Source organism: Garra rufa, chromosome 25 (genome assembly GCF_049309525.1).
Source record: "Garra rufa chromosome 25, GarRuf1.0, whole genome shotgun sequence".
NCBI lineage: Eukaryota > Metazoa > Chordata > Actinopteri > Cypriniformes > Cyprinidae > Garra > Garra rufa.
The window spans coordinates 7,078,661-7,095,145 of record NC_133385.1 but is presented as its reverse complement, the minus strand read 5'-3'; the positions used below and the strand labels follow the sequence as shown (position 1 = coordinate 7,095,145).

Below are 16,485 nucleotides of genomic sequence, written 5' to 3'. Positions count from 1 at the left end.
GTGTTTTTCCCCCCCATGTATTTCGCCAATTGTTTCACCATTGCATGAATTAAATAGCCAATATTTGCTTTTTACAGTTTTGTCTTGCTTTTCAAAGAAAAAAATCAATTACAAAACAACAATTGAAAAATATTTATTTAACGCTAAAAAATTTTAACATTCTAGTAGACATTATAGCCTACCAACAAACCACAATTTAACTTAAATTAATAAGTAATCGTAAAATAATATTCTTTGGCCATTTTTAAGACCCCCTTCTTGAATCAGGCATGTGTTTTTAATGTACAAAAAAAGCAGCCTTGCTGAGCAAAGGAGAGTGTTATAATAAATGTATTAAAAGATCTGTTGTAATATTTTTTTATTATTTTAGTTTTCCTTTTTTATTTTATTTTACAGAAAAACAGTAAAGTTACAATACTTACATTTATGAATGTTGAATTTTACTTTGGCGGAAACCCGCAAAAAGACCTCAGAACTACTTTTTGCTGACAGCAGCAGATTTATGAATAATTCTCATCAAACTGATTTCCCTTGCGCTTTGGACTTTGAACCCTGGCTAAAAACCTTGTGCAGCGCTGTCAGAATAAATACAATTTGTGCGTGTATTAGACAACATCACATTCTGTAGTTTATTTACTAATGGTTTAAGGCCATTTCGCGATTTCAGTCATCATACAGTAACCAGAAACAACCACCCCTTCCTCTTGCTAAACAGTCTCTCGTTGTCGGTGCTTGTAATGATTTCTGCATCTTTCTCGGACAGTTTTAAATGCTTCCACACTGCCAACATGTTTGCTGCATTAGTGCACGCCTCTATTTGATCGCGTCATGTCATTGTTCGGTATAATTTATTCTGACGTTTTGCTTATTTGGCCGAACACCGGAAGAGAACGAATAATTTTGGTTCCCGAACATTCGGTGCATCTCTACTTAAAGCCATCCATTGAAGTCAACTATCTGCTCAAGAAACATTTCTCATCAAACATTTAATATCAGTTTTGAAAACAGTTACATTTTTGTGGAAACCTCAATACATTTTTTTCAGGATACTTTGGTGAACAGAAAGTTCAAAAGAACATCATTTATTAAAATAGAAATGTAATGTTTATCTGCTTACCCCCAGGGCATCCAAGATGTAGGTGACTTTGTTTCTTCAGCAGAACACAAACGAAGATTTTCAACTTTAACCGGTGCAGTCTGTCAGTCAAATAATGTGAGTGGATGGGCACCAAACCTTTAAAAGTAAACAAAAACATGCACAGACAAATCCAAATTACACCCTGCAGCTCGTGGCGATACATTGATGTCCTAAGACACGAAAGGATCGTTTTTTGTGAGAAACTGAACAGTATTTATATCATTTTTTACCTTTGATACACAGACACGTCCAACTGTGCCGAGCACAAGCTCATCATCCGGCTCATTACATGTGTACGCGCTCTGGCGTAGTATACGCAAACGCCAGAAGGGGATATTGGTGTGAAGTCCCGGATGAGTTTGCGCAAGCAAACATATTCTTTTAGCATTAAATCGGTTTGAACAATCAGGATAAGCGCAAGTAATTACCATTTTGAATAGCCGCTATACCCACAATCTCTGTGCTCTTTGTAAACAATGAGTGCTGTTTAAATGCAACAGATCGCTTCCGGCATTTGCGTATTCTACGCCAGAGCCAGATGATGAGCACGTGCTCAAGACAGATTGACATTGCTGTGTATCAGAGGTAAAAAATGATATAAATACTGTTCAGTTTCTCACAAAAACTGATCGTTTTATGTCTTAGGACATCAATGTATGTCACAAGCCATGGGGTGTAATTTGGATTTGTCTGTGCATGTTTTTTTTTTACTTTTAAAGGTTTGGTGCCCATCCACTGCCATTATTTGACTGACAGACTGCACCAGTTTTAGTTGAAAATCTTCGTTTGTGTTCTCCTGAAGAAACAAAGTCACCTACATCTTTGATGCCCTGGGAGTAAGCAAATAACCATCAAATTTTCATTTTTGGGTGAACTATTCTTTAAAAAGACAAAAGTCTTACTGACCTCAAACTTTTGAACACTAGTGCATTTTATTTAAATGATAATCTGTGATTTTAATCTATGCTTGTGTGTTTCTGTCTGTGTTTGTTATGGTTTGTTTTTGCATCCAAACAGGGCTCTGCGTTTGTCATCTTCCCAGTTCAGACCATCACTACAGTGGATTCACGAGTCGTTCAGCTAGGCTACTTGGACGGACACCTGGTGATCTCGTCTCTCAGCCGCTGCTACCTGTGTGACACAGAGAGGTGTGTTTGAGGAGACATGGGCTGACACATGTCCCACAAGTATACTGACAATTAGTTAAAAAAAAAGAGAAAAGTACACTTTGAAATTAGTCTGAGATGATCACTAGTTCATTTGAATTACACTACCAGTCAAAGGTTTTTGAATATAAGATTTTCAATGTTTTTTTTTTAATTATTATTTAATCCAAATTACAAACTTTTAAATATTTTTACTATTTAAAATAACTAATTTCTATTTGAATATATTTTAAAATGTAATTTGCTCCTGTGATTTTAAAGCAGAATTTTTTGCATAATTACTCCAGTCACATGATCCTTCAGAAATCATTCTAATATTCTGATTTGCTGCTCAAAAACATTATTATTATTATTATGTTGAAAACAGCCGAGTAGTTTTTTAGGTTTCTTTGAAAGTTCTTTTGAATGGTCAGAAGAACAGCATTAATTTATTTTTAATTTATCATCGGTTTTGATCAATTTAAAGCATCCTTGCTAAATAAGAGTATTAATTTCTATAAGGGTGTACTCACACTAGGCAGTTTGAACCGTGCCCGAGTGCGTTTGACCACCAAAGCGCGGTTCGTCTGACTAGTGTGAGTGCTCCGAACCGTGCCCGGGCGCGGCTCGATTAGCCGTCCCTGGCCCGCTTGGAAGAGGTGGGCCAGAGCACGGTTCAGTTGGACTCGGGCGCGGTTCGCATGCAGTGTGAGCGCTAACCGTGCTGGAGCACGGAACAGGACGCGTGATGTCGCGTTTTTGCGAGGTAATCAGCGTTTTTATAGTCCATAATCAAAGCTGCAAAGTCCTTGCTGCACTTCAGCTGGTAATTAAAAACCTCCTCGTTACGAACAGCAAGATTGCGCGAAAATTTTCGTGCCACAAAGGCGAAAGACCTGTTTAATAATAGGCTGTGAGAGGGCTGTGGACCACCGCGGACCAAACGATTTAAAATAATTATCCAGAAAGTAAACTATTTCGCGTTCAGCGCGAGCGTTGCTCTTCCTGTTTATCCTGAAACCATCGCAACATAATGACGTAAGCGTGCTCCGGCACGAATGCTGAAACCCTATGTGAGTGCAGGCCAGAGGGGGAGTGGGGAGGGGGGACAATCGTGCTCGAGCCCGGTTCACAGCAACCGTGCCTAGTGTGAGTACACCCTAATTCGCCCCCCCCCCCCCCCATAAAATAAATACAAAATAAATAAAATACTGACTCCAAGCTTTTGAATGGGATAGTGTATAATGTTACAATTTTTTTTTAATTCAGATAAATGCTGATCTTTGGATCTTTCTATTCATCAAACAGGGTTCCTACAGGATTTTTACACTACAAGTCTTTTTATAGACCCTTGAACACGGCAATTTTAAGGCCCAACACCCCTGAAAAAATAATGTTAATTAAAGCTGCAAGCAGCGATGACCGGGCCCTCGCCGTCTGCGCAGTCGCCATCCCGATAGCATCAGGAAAACGGTGCCCAGTTGGCACATGCATTCACAGTAACCCTTTGGACTAACCCTAACTGTCTCTCCTCCTCTCTGACTCTTTCTCTTACCACCCATCCCCCCTCCTTACACTCAACCACTTACCACACAAACACACACATTGAGTGCAGAGCAGAGTGAGATCAGATATGTTTTTTTATTTCCTTTCATTCGTGGAGTTTTGTATAATTATGAAATGAACTGTGTTTGATCAGAATGAATAGTTATTTGTATGAAAAAAGTTTCAAAGAGTTAGGATGCTGCACTTTAAATATATAATAAATCATTGAAAATTGAAAATGGAAAATGAAATTCTAAGCACGCTATCTGCCTTAAATATCACAGGAAACAAATATTTGAATGTATTTTTTATTTTTATTTATTTGCCATGGCAACAGCATTTGATGCATCAGGGCTTTTACATTATTCTGATGAAGTTTGAAGAAAATCGAGTACAAATATATTGTTCGTTGTTTGTTCGTGTTTGTTAGTTCATTAACCATTGTTAACAAAAGAGACCCTATTTTAAATAGTTACCATGTTTTATGGTCTACAAGCATTTTTAAATATTATTTTAATAATCTATAAGCATCTGTGAAATAATTATAAACAAATATGTTAAAAATAAATATATATTAACTTAGTTGATTTTTTTGGCCTTTTTGTATTTGTTTCTCATTCTAATTAAGTGAACTGAGCAGTATAGTTTCATACTTATAAGATTTTTTGTTCTACCAGTGAGAGTGTATATATGTATTTAAATCATATAATTTTCCTTAAAAGATAAAAAAAGATTTTAATGCTCTTTAAGCACCTATACAAAATAATTATGTAAAATTACACTGACAGTACAGTATATATCAACTGATTCTATGGATTATTGTCATTCTTATACACTGAGAATGAGCTAAATAGCATTAGAGGTCAAACGATTCCTTATCTTATGAGGACCTCTAGTGTTCATCCCTGGTATTAGAGCTTTAATCTGACAAATTTAAATGACACTTTTAATGTTTTTGGGGCCTCTGAGCATGATAACATTTTGAAACTACACGTATTTCCTAAGAATTTCTTGTTCTTTATATGTAAAAAGTTTTGATGAGTTAGAATAATACAATTTAAAGATATATGAAAATAACTCTTCATCTTTTTTATTGTTACTTTCATAAATCACCACATCAACACTGTTCAAGATATCCCAAAGCCATTCACAATATAGGGAACATTTTCCCTATATTCTGATGATGATGATAAGAACATGTAATTCATGATGATAACAAAATGTTATTATTGCTTGCTTTACGTCCACCACTTCTGCTTAAATGTCATCGTTACCTATCTGTACAATTTGTGTGTGGATATTGCTTTGCAGGTGACTCCTGTTATAAGACATCACTTTTAAGCGCTACATAACTAAGAAAGAATCAATTAGGAAAACGGTGCCCAGTTGGCACATGCATTCACAGTAACCCTCAGTCAGTTGGATTTAAAGTTTACTGAATTGAAAGGGTTAAACTTTCAAATCAACACACAGACACATACACACAATATATAAAATTGCCAACCAGTTTCATTTGTTAACATTAACTATATTAGTTAACATGAACAATAATTAAATAGTATTTATTAATGTTAATTAATATTAAGCTAAAAAAAAGTATTCATATATTGTTTAATGGTAAAATAGTATATTTTAACATTAGTTTATGTACTGTGAATTAACATGAACATGAACACAGTTCATGTGGGTGTACAGCAATACACAAAGTGCTCTATAAACGCTTCTTTCTTTCAAAATATCTTTAAAAATCAAGTTGAGTATTGTAATGGGGCGATATATATATATATAACTGATCTTAAAATGGTAAAATTTTCAGATGTTTTGAACAGATAACAGCAAAGTTTGTTTTGTTGACAAAGTTTGTCTTGAAACTGTTAATTAAAATGTTATATTCAATAAATAACACTATGAAAATAAATGTCTATCAATGAAGATAAACCGCTCATGCTAAAAAGTTGTATTTTTCTTAATCTTTTGCTATGTGACTGAATAGGACAAGTTCATGGTACAGTTCAGTAAAAAATAAATAAAAAAACAACAACTGCAAAATACAAACAATGAAAGACTTAGTGACCCTTTATATTTTCTCAAAATATCAGACTCTCAAAGATCAAACATATTTATGTAACATCAATGTGCATTTTTTCCTCAAAGATGGTCTTTAGCAAGACAGCATGTTCTACTCTCTCTCCCTCTCTCCCTTTCACCCCTCCCCCTTCAGTCTCTCTTCAGTCACTTAATGGTGACTGAACACAGACACTCAAGGCAGAGTGACAGCAGGCTTCTGATTTCTTTTTTTAATTTTCTTTAATTCGTAGAAGCTTGAATTAAATTGATATTTACAGCACTTGCTCAGAATGATAAGATCTCTGTGTGAAAAAAGTTTTAAATAGTTAAGATGCTGCACTTTAAAGATATAGAAAATGACGGTTATACATCTTTAAAAAATCACCACGTCAACACCGTTCAAGATATCCCAAAACCGCTCGCAATTTAACATCTTCAGAATCTTCTCTCCATGTTAAAAAAGTTTGGTGTGAACAGCTTGTTCTTCTTAGGAGGAGTATAAATTTGTTTACAGCCTGATTTTTCCAAAAATCCACATTCAAATCAAAATAGCCGGCTTCCTGTTGGTGTTAGCTAATTAGTTTAATTTAGAAAGTTGTCCAGATTGATGAGAACAATATATGTACAGAGTTTGGTGACTGTAGGAAAAACTAACCCCCCAACTTTTGTCAAAAGATGGCGCTATAGAGTGCCTGCTCCACGCCCATTTATGACCTTTTGCCAGTGTCTAACTATCATTAATATTGATGTGTGTGTTGAGTTTCATGAAATTCTAAGCATGTTATCTGCCTCGAAAAGACAGGAATCTAATTTTAAAGTTTGAGACGTTGCCATGGCAACAGCATTTGATTTATCATCGACCCCTTTACATATTCTTATCGGCCGTGTTTTGACATGATTTTAATGAAGTTTAAAGAAAATCAAGTAAAATTAAGAGGCTGATTTCAAAGCATTTTGAAAATGACACGCTTCCTGCTGCCAGTTGGTGGCGCTATAACTTTGACTCATAATAGTCACCTTTATGGAATCGGCATCATACAACGAACAATCTGGTGAAGTTTCATCAGAATCAGGCAATGTGTGCAACAGTTATTAGACACTTCCTGTTTCTCATTTCTCGCCATAACTTTGTCGCCTTGCCACGGCCAAACCGTTCGAGATATCAAAAATCCCCTCGCAATTTAGCGTCCCCAATGTCTTGAGATCATGCTGACCGAGTTTGGTGACAATCGTATGGAAATCCTGGGAGGAGTACGTTAAATTCCAGAGCATGCGCTTTTTAAACAGCCCTAAATATCTCACTTCCTGTTGCGTTAAGAAAATGACATAGAGTACAAAAGTTGTTCAGCTCAATGAGTTCTATATGTGTACCGAGTTTCATATGTGTACGTTCAAGTATGTGTGCTATATGGCCCTAAAAATTCCAGGGGGCGCTGTAGAGTCCCCTTGCCACGCCCCGGTACCAGCCTCTGTGACGTCCTGATGGCCGCAGATTCCGACATGTGTGCAAATTTTCAAGAGTTTTTGAGCATGTTAAGACCCCCTTAAGTGCCCGGAAGGTTAACAAAAAAAAAAAAAAAAAAAAATAAGAATCCTTAGGAAAACAAGAGGGCCTTCGCCCATTCTGGGCTCGGGCCCTAAATATGGTCTGAAAATCTACTGAGAGGTTTGGAAATTTGAGTCTGGAAGACTATGGAATTTTGAAATGGAAAATGTGTAGGAACCCTGATCAAAGAATCCTGAAGAAATGTGCTTAGATGTTTTAAATACTGATAATAATAATAATAATAATAAAACTAGTAAAAATGTTTCTTAAACCGCAAACCAGCATATTAGAATGATTTCTGAAGGATCATGTGACACTAAAGACTGGAGTAATGATGCTAAAAATGTAGCTTTGATCTCAGGAATAAATTACATTTTAAAATATATTTAGTAACTCATATTAATAAATAGTAGTTATTTTAAATAGTAAAAATATTTCACAATATTACTGCTTTTGCTGTATTTTGGATTAAATAAATGTAGGCTTGGTGAGCAGAAGAGACGTCTTTAAAAAAACATTAAACGTCATACTGTTCAAAAACGTTTGACTGGTAGTGTATGACACTAGAATATCATTTTTGATAGCATCCTGCTAAACATTGATATCACATTGTCCCCAGATGTCCTCAGACCATAATTTAGATTAAAATGCATATTAAACAAGATAACCAAAATGAAAATTCTAATGAAACTGATGAAAATTCACTCTGTTCCTGTCTCTCTTCCGTTCTCAGGGAGAAATTCTGGCGTGTGGGTAATAAAGAGCGAGATGGAGAGTTTGGGGCATGTTTTCTCTCGCAGGGTCCGGCAGGTCAGCGAGGTCAGGCACTTCTGTACTGCGCTCGGCCCGGTTCCCGCATATGGGAGGCCAGTTTCAGTGGAGAGGTCTTGAGCACACACCAGTTCAAACAGCTGCTAGCCTGCCCACCGCTGCCCCTCGTCTCTTACAAGTGAGTGTTTGTGTGTTTAACACTAATTTGTGACCTTATTAGTGTTTGTTTTTGTGCCTCTTGGTTATGCATCTCCATCCATTTTCTCTATATATTTGTTAATGTTGTGTTCAGGAATGAGCCACATTTTAACCCTGCACAGACGAGTCCGCAGTCTCTGGCTTTCCCAAGACTCCTTCAGTTTGGGTAACCACTCCCTGTACTATTATCAACAACTCAAGACCTTTAGTAAAGACATAGAATTTCATATCTGCTATTATGACTATGACGATAAGGTCTTAGAAAGGGTTTTTAGGATTAATGTTTGACTTGAGAATTGTGTTTCTTAGTGATCAAAACCTTCTCACCTGGACGGATTCGGCCATCTACATCTTCACGCCTCACAGTGGCCAGGTTCTGCTGTGGACAGAGGTCAAAGGTGAGAGGTCATTGTTTAACTTGTATGAGGTCTTAAATATGAAACTTCACATTGCACAAAAATAAATGTATATGTGTGTGTTTTAGCATATATATGTTTAATAGCTATCTATATAAAATGTTTTAATATTTTGTATATAATAAAAATATATATAATATATAAAAGTTAGTTTTATATTTTATTATATTTTTATATTGTTTATATACTAACAGTCAAGCCCTAAATTATTCATACCCTGGACTTAAAGTTAATTTTATTCAACCAGCAATTTTTTTTGGGAAATGACACAGGCTTCTCCCAAAAAATAATAAGACAATGTACAAGAGGCATCATTGTGGAAAAAATATTTCTCAGCTTTTTTGAACATTTGAACAAGAAGTGGCATGTCCAAAATGATTCATACCCTTTGCAAACTGTCACAGTCTATGGGAAAATCCAAAGTTCTATACCATTCCAAATAGTCCAAGCTGTTCTAAACCATCCTAATTACCCTGATTCATTGGAAACAGCTGTTTTAATCAACTCAACAGGTGAAAAACAGAAGCTCTCTTCTGTTGGTTTGTGGACAGTCATGGCTAAGACAAAGGAGCTCACTGAGGACCTGCGGCTGCGCATTGTGGCTGCTCACAAGTCAGGAAAGAGCTATAAGACCATATCTAAATGTTTTGAAGTTCCAGTGGCTACAGTGCAAAGTATTATTAAAAAATACAAGACGTTCCGCACTGTGAAAAATCTCAGAGGATGTGGTCGGAAGCCAAAAGTGACACCTTTGCTGGCCAGGAGGATAGTGAGAGAGGGAAAAAAAAAATCCAAGGATCACCACCAAGACCATCCTGATGAATCTGGGCTCTGCTGGTGGCAACATCTCAAGGCAGACAGTCCAACAGACACTGAACACCGCTGGGTTCCATGAACGCAGACCAAGGAGGACACCACTTCTCCAGAAAAGGCACACAAAAGCCCGCTTGGCCTTTGCAAATGCTCATCTGGGCAAAGAAAAAGACTTCTGGTCTTCTGTTTTATGGTGGGATTAAACAAAAATTTAATTGTTTGGCCACAATGATGTAGCCTATATTTGGTGTAAAAAAAGGAGAAGCCTTCAACCCTAAGAACACCATCCCCACTGTCAAACATGGTGGTGGGAACCTAATGTTTTGGGGGTGTTTTTCAGCCGGTGGACCAGGGAACCTAATCACAGTAAACAGCACCATGAAAAATGAGCAATACATCAACATTCTCAACAACAACATCAGGCAGTCTGCAGAGAAACTTGTCCTTGGGCACCAGTGGAATTTTCAGCACGACAATGACCCAAAACACACAGCAAAAGTGGTGAAGAAATGGTTAGCAGACAAAAACATTAACGTTTTGCAGTGGCCCAGCCAGAGTCCTGACTTAAATCCAATTGAGAATCTGTGGAGGGAGCTAAAGATCAGGGTGATGTCAAGGAGACCCTCCAACCTGAAAGAGTCGGAGCTCATCGCTAAAGATGAATGGGCAAAAATACCAGTGGAGACATGCAAAAAGCTAGTCAGCAATTATAGGAAGCGTTTGAATGCTGTAATAGCCAATAAAGGCTTTTCTATTGATTATTGAGAGGGGTATGAATGATTTTGGACATGCCACTTTTTGTTTAAATGTAAATAAAATACAAAAAGTTCCACAATGATGCCTCTTGTACATCGTCTTATTATCTTCTGGGAGAAGCCTGTGTCATTTTCCGGTAAAAAAAAAACAAAAAAAAAAAAAAACTTGCTGGTTGAATAAAAATAACTTTAAGTCAGGATTTGCCAGGAGTATGAATAATTTCAGGCTTGACTGTACATACGCACACATGCATAAAAGTGTAACAATAACTATAAAAATAAAATGTACATTTTACATATTTTCGAAAAATATTATAAGAGATTACTGATATTACAGCTCTGTATCTGTATGTGTCTTTTTCTCTGTATAGATGTGGTGGAGATTTCAGTTTTCCGTAATGAGCTGTTTTGTCTTTATGGTGACGGACGTTTGTCTCACCTGTCGCTGATGTCACCTGAGCGCTGTGTGGAGCGTCTGATAAAGAGAGAGAACTGGAATTTCGCAGCCACTGTCTGCTGCATGTTTCAGCACGCCATTATTACATCCAGGGTACATATAAAAAACATTATCACAAACACATTTTGTATGCATACTTCATACTATTTACATACTATTTTAAGAAGGCAGTATGCATTAAATATTATATTAGTACTCTATTCCAAATATAGTCTCGCTTTTGCATTTCCTCATTAGGCCAGAAAGTCCCTCCCCATTGATCGCTTAGAGCAGCTCAAGGCTCAGCTAAACTCTGCCTCCCAGCAGCAGCTGATTGGTCAGCTGGAGGAAGTGATCAGCAAACTGGAGCCACTGGACTCTGCCTGCAGCAGCCGCAGGAGCAGCATTTCCTCACACGTGAGTCCAAAAACACACAGGCATATACTGCCGTGCAAAGGCAAAAGACCGTAACTTCGATTTTGGTCGAAAATGAGTTATTGATATTTTCAGAATATTCAACACCTCCTTTATCATGTGGATAAGTATCTTGAGTCAGTTTCATTGTTTTTTCGAGAAAATAATGCGTTGTCTTAACAGTAACTTCCAAAAGCCCTAGAGAAACAAAGTTAGAAAACCGTAACACATGTTAGCGCTCTTTGGCTTTGTTTTGAAACGCTCTAATTAAGTTATGGTACTACCGTACCATTCAATAAAGTTTGCCGCGTTCAAGTTACGATGTTGCTTGTCTAACGTTACTGTCATAACTCTGTCACTGAAGCACTTCTGACACACACTATACCTGAATAAAAGATATTGTTGAGTGGTTGTTTTTAATCAAGCAGACATCAAGCTCAAGGTAAGAAATTGTATAATGCAAAAGATGCATTCAAAAGAATTAGATCGCAATCTACTTCACTTAGCTTGCTAGCTGCCTATAGCACAACTATATGATACCAATCTGCACCATATAAAGCACTGTAAACAAGCAAAAACTAGATAAATTGCCAGCAATACGTTTTTATTTTCATGATTCATTTTCATTCAACAGTCTAGAGCTACCAACTGACGTTAGTCGACACGAATGCCGTAACAGCATAGCATGTAGCATGATCACATAAAATCAGTGAACTTCACAATTAAAGCCATATCCTACCTTTTCTTGTAACCAAATAAAATCCATGGCAGTGAATGTCATCAGAGATGTTTAATCCACAACAATCCACAAGAATTCTGAGGCATTATTCCTGTCTGCTGGCGTTCACATCAATCAACTTCCTATAAGTTCGGCTATTTTTGTGAATGAATCTGTGGCTATGAACAAATCATGACTCAATGATTCATTTAGCCATTCATAAATACAGCGATTTGCTGTGTTAAAAAAAATGACTCAATGTCTCACTTAAAACAGTGACTTAGCACCACCTACTGGATTCCAAAGTTCACTTAATTACTTGTACATGATTTGTTATATCTTTGCAGTATTAAATACATTTTAAATAAATTTTATTAAATACTATATTTTTATTCATTAGTAATATGAAGATCTTTACTCATTAGAAAATCTTGTATTTATTAATGTAATTCACTGTGACCTATCTGCAGTCGACCTGTTAGTTAATGCACACCAATTAAAAATACTCTTTACCACAAAGTATTTACCAAAATAAATGCCGTGATCTCTATAGATTTTATACAGTTGTTACTAATGATTTTGTTAATGGTGATCAGCAACTGAATACTGATAGTGTGGAAGTTACTGCTCTTTGCCTTGGGACGACGTCTCACTTTTTGCATACAATTCAAAGGCAGAGGACAGTAACTTAAAAATAGGGGTCAAAAGTCAAGTTTGAGCTCAAGATTTTTTTATGAAGATAAATTGTATTATTAAAACATCTAATTGGCAGATTTACAGTGTCCTCCTAGCTATAATTAATTTGGCTGGACAACAAAAAATCTTTAAAGTCATTTTTCTCAGTTCCACACTCTAGTGAGTTAAGGTCTTTTGCCTTTGTAGGGCAGTATATACAGATGCACGTTTTCAAAATAAAATTGACTCTTCCTGTTGTGCACAGGAGAGCTTCAACGTTTTGGACTGCGGCATCTACCGCGTCATCAGCCGAAGAGGCAGCCAATCAGACGATGATGCCAACTCCCTCACCAACCAATCGATGCTCGAGGAGGAGCGGCTGAAGGAGTTCAGTTTTACAGAGGAGGAGCAGGCAGAGAATGGTGAGACTGAGAGAGAGTCGCAGAGAAATGGAAAGATAGATTTCAAACCTAAAAGCGAGTTAGCAGGTTCTGGCCCTCTCAGTGGGAATCATGTGTACTGATACAGGAAGTACTGCACTCACAGTTCATTATTGATCAGAAAGTATGGAACCTTGTTTATGCCATGGGCTAAAAAAAAAAAATCTCACCGTTTTTTGCAGAATTACGAGATTGAAACTCGGATATGGACAGTTCAAGTCAAAAGTCCACATAAACCTTGCAGAATCTGCAGAATGTGACTTATTTTACCAAAATAAGAGGGATTGTATTTATAATAATGACCCTGTTTAAAAGTTTCCATACATTTGATTGTTAATACTGTGTTATCTGAATGATCCACAGCTGTGTTTTTTGTTTAGCGATAGTTGTTCATGAGCCCCTTGTTTGTCCTGAACAACTAAACTGGCTGCTGTTCTTCAGAAAAATCCCTCAGGCCCCACAAATTCTTTGGTTTTTCAGCATTTTTGTGTAATTAAACCCTTTCCAAAATGACTGTATGGTTTTGAGATCCATCTTTTCACACTGAGGACAACTGAGAGACCCTAACACTCACTGATGCTCCAGAAAGAAACAATGCAATAAGAGCCAGGGGTGTAAACTTTTGAACAGAATGAGGAAGTGTACATTTTTCTTATTTTTCCTAAATATCATGTTTTTGGTTTTTTTATTAAGTACTGCCCTTCAGAGGCTACAGAAGATATATGTTTCCAAGAAGACAAAATAAGTTACATTTACCCTGATCTTTAGATTCAGTTCAATTCAGATTCAGGCTTATTTGCATCATGTAATGCAATGTATTCATTCCGGTGCAACAGTGATTGTTTTAGCCTTGTGTAAAAGTTGCTTATGAGTCCCTCAGTTGTCCTCAGTGCGAAAAAAAGAATGGATCTCAAAATCATACAGTCATTCTTGGAAAGGGTTTCAAATACACAAAAATGCTGAAAAACCTGAAGTATTTTTCCAAACAGCGGGCAGTTTAACTGTTCAGGACAAACAAGGGACTCATGAAAAACTATCACTAAACAAAAAAACCCCCAGCTGTGGATCATTCCGGTAACAACACAGTATTAAGAATCAAGGGGATGTAAACTTTTGAACAGGGTAATTTTTATAAATTCAACTATTATTTTCTTTTGTGGACTATATGTGAACGTCTTTTATGTGAATTATCTAATTCAGGTCAGTACTAAATAAACAATAATATGCATTTTGTATGATCCCACTTATTTTAATAAAATAATTAACATTTAGCAGATTCTGAAAGGTATATGTAATCTTTTGACTGAAACTGTATATAGATATAAACTTATCAATTCAGACTTTTTTCAGATTTGTTAATTCGCAAACTCACAATTGTGATTTATAAATTTGCAGAATTGTGAGATAAAAAGTTGCAATTACTTAATTTTTTTTTTTTTTTATCTTGTGTTGAAAACAACCTCCCATAAGAAAGATTTTCTTCAACACATACAATTATTTGGCATATAAAACTACACAGAAAGTGTAATGACCCATTTTACTAATTTGACATTTTTCAGAGTAAATCAGGAGAAAAACCATTGTAAACAGGGACTTAATTTGATTCACTGGAACAAATTAAGAAGCATCAGCCAAACATACAATGCTCAAATTGTTCACACTAAGACTAGGGACATGTATAAAGATAGTAAATAAGTTTAGTTCCGATTTTAATTTCAAAAGCAAAAATTCTGCGCAAAGCATATGACAAAAAAAAATCTAATTTATCATTTTAAATATTGTGATTTTTTTTTTTATTGTATAGTTTTATAGTAATAATTGTATCTCAGTGTGTTGTATGTCAAATATCATGCAATAAAATGCACTAAAAACATCAACGAGCCGTAGTTTAATCATTTATCTGGTGTTCTGGTTGTCAATATTATCTGCTTTATTCTGTGCTTTGGCTTAATTGTCCCACATCTTCTGACTTAATTCTCTGTCTCTTTCCAATCATCCCTTTATCATTTCGTCTTTTCCTTTTGCTATCCTGAAGACTCTCAGTCTGTGCGTGGAGAGGGCGACAGGTCAGACCTCAGCTTGCAGTTTCTGCCGCTGCCTTTCCGCTCAAAACCCCCCCGAGTGGCCCTGCAGGCTGTTCGAGACAGGTACACACACACACACTCTCATAGAGCTGTCCCTAAAAAGTGTGATAATTTCACTTCCTCTTAAATTTCACACCAGACCCAGTCTGCTTTGCTCTGATAGGCTGGATCACAAGGAAGTAAAACTCCCCTGAAGAGTCAAACTTATCTTAACACATTAAAATGCAGCTGCTGATACCCAGGTTATTTTTAAAACTGTAGCTTCCTGTTTCATCGTAGTGTCATCAAATATCTTTGTCTCATTGTCTCATTTTAAGCTGTTGCATGTGATTGGTAAGGTCGCCAGTTATTTCTGCTCCTTGTTTTCTTTATGCAAAATCAGCGGCTTTTATTTCCTTATATTTCGGGCTATCGTTGCCGATCTTGATCTCAAGTGTTTTTTGTTTAGTTTTTTTGTGAATGTGTGTATCTCAGTGTCTCGAGCTTTATGAAAAAGACCACGGAGAAGATCAACACGCTTCAGATGAACGCTGACCTGTGGCCTCGGCCTGACCTCAGGGAAGGGGTTCAAGGGGAGGTCACGGCCACGGTGACCCCTCTTCCAGAAGAAGTCGAGCATGAGTGAGTCTGGTTTACTTTTTGACTCCCTACTGATGTTTTTGACTGCTGCTATTGGTGTTTTGTGTATTCACATTGTTTTAATTGTAGTTTTTGATCATTTCTTTTTAAGATTGAACGCTGAGCAGTCCAGCGCAGAGTCTGAGCTGCAGGAGTTGAGAGCCGCCACAAAGAAAGCCATGTGAGTTTAGAGTAGCGAAGCTTCCTATTGTTTTGTCCAAAAGCTGCTTTTTTGTTATCAGTATACACTACCGTTCAAAGGTTTAAGTAATTAATACTTTTTATTCAGAAATTATGCATAAAATTGATCAAAAGTGACAGTAAAGACATTTGTAGTGTTACAAAGCATTGATGTTATTAATAAATGTTTCTTGAGCAGCAAATCGGCATTTTAGAATGATTTCTAAAGGATCATGTGACACTGAAGACTGGAGTAATGATGCTGAAAATTCAGCTTTGCATCACAGAAATAAATTACATTTTAAAATATATTAAAAAAGAAAACTGGTGTTTTGAATTGTAATAATATTTCACAATATTATTGCTTTTACTGTGCTTATGATTAAATAAATGCAGGATTGGTGAGCATTAGAGCAATTTTCCAGAAACATTTCTTACCAATCTTGCCAAGCTTAAACTTTTAAATGGTAGTTTAGTCAATAACCCTTTTTTTTACCTTAAGAATTTATGTTAAAATACAGTACCA

General features: G+C 36.5%; 1 protein-coding gene across 1 annotated transcript in view; it reads left to right on the top strand.

Annotated features, from left to right (window-relative positions):
* hps5 (HPS5 biogenesis of lysosomal organelles complex 2 subunit 2) overlaps positions 1-16,485 on the top strand; it is a 39,758-nt gene that overhangs the window by 10,059 nt on the left and 13,214 nt on the right. Inside the window, exons 6-15 of the mRNA XM_073831533.1 lie at positions 2,156-2,286; positions 8,175-8,390; positions 8,505-8,576; positions 8,720-8,808; positions 10,766-10,944; positions 11,089-11,247; positions 12,903-13,059; positions 15,113-15,224; positions 15,636-15,782; positions 15,892-15,960. Of these exons, the coding sequence (XP_073687634.1) occupies positions 2,156-2,286; positions 8,175-8,390; positions 8,505-8,576; positions 8,720-8,808; positions 10,766-10,944; positions 11,089-11,247; positions 12,903-13,059; positions 15,113-15,224; positions 15,636-15,782; positions 15,892-15,960 (1,331 nt within the window). The remainder of the gene's footprint in view (positions 1-2,155; positions 2,287-8,174; positions 8,391-8,504; positions 8,577-8,719; positions 8,809-10,765; positions 10,945-11,088; positions 11,248-12,902; positions 13,060-15,112; positions 15,225-15,635; positions 15,783-15,891; positions 15,961-16,485) is intronic.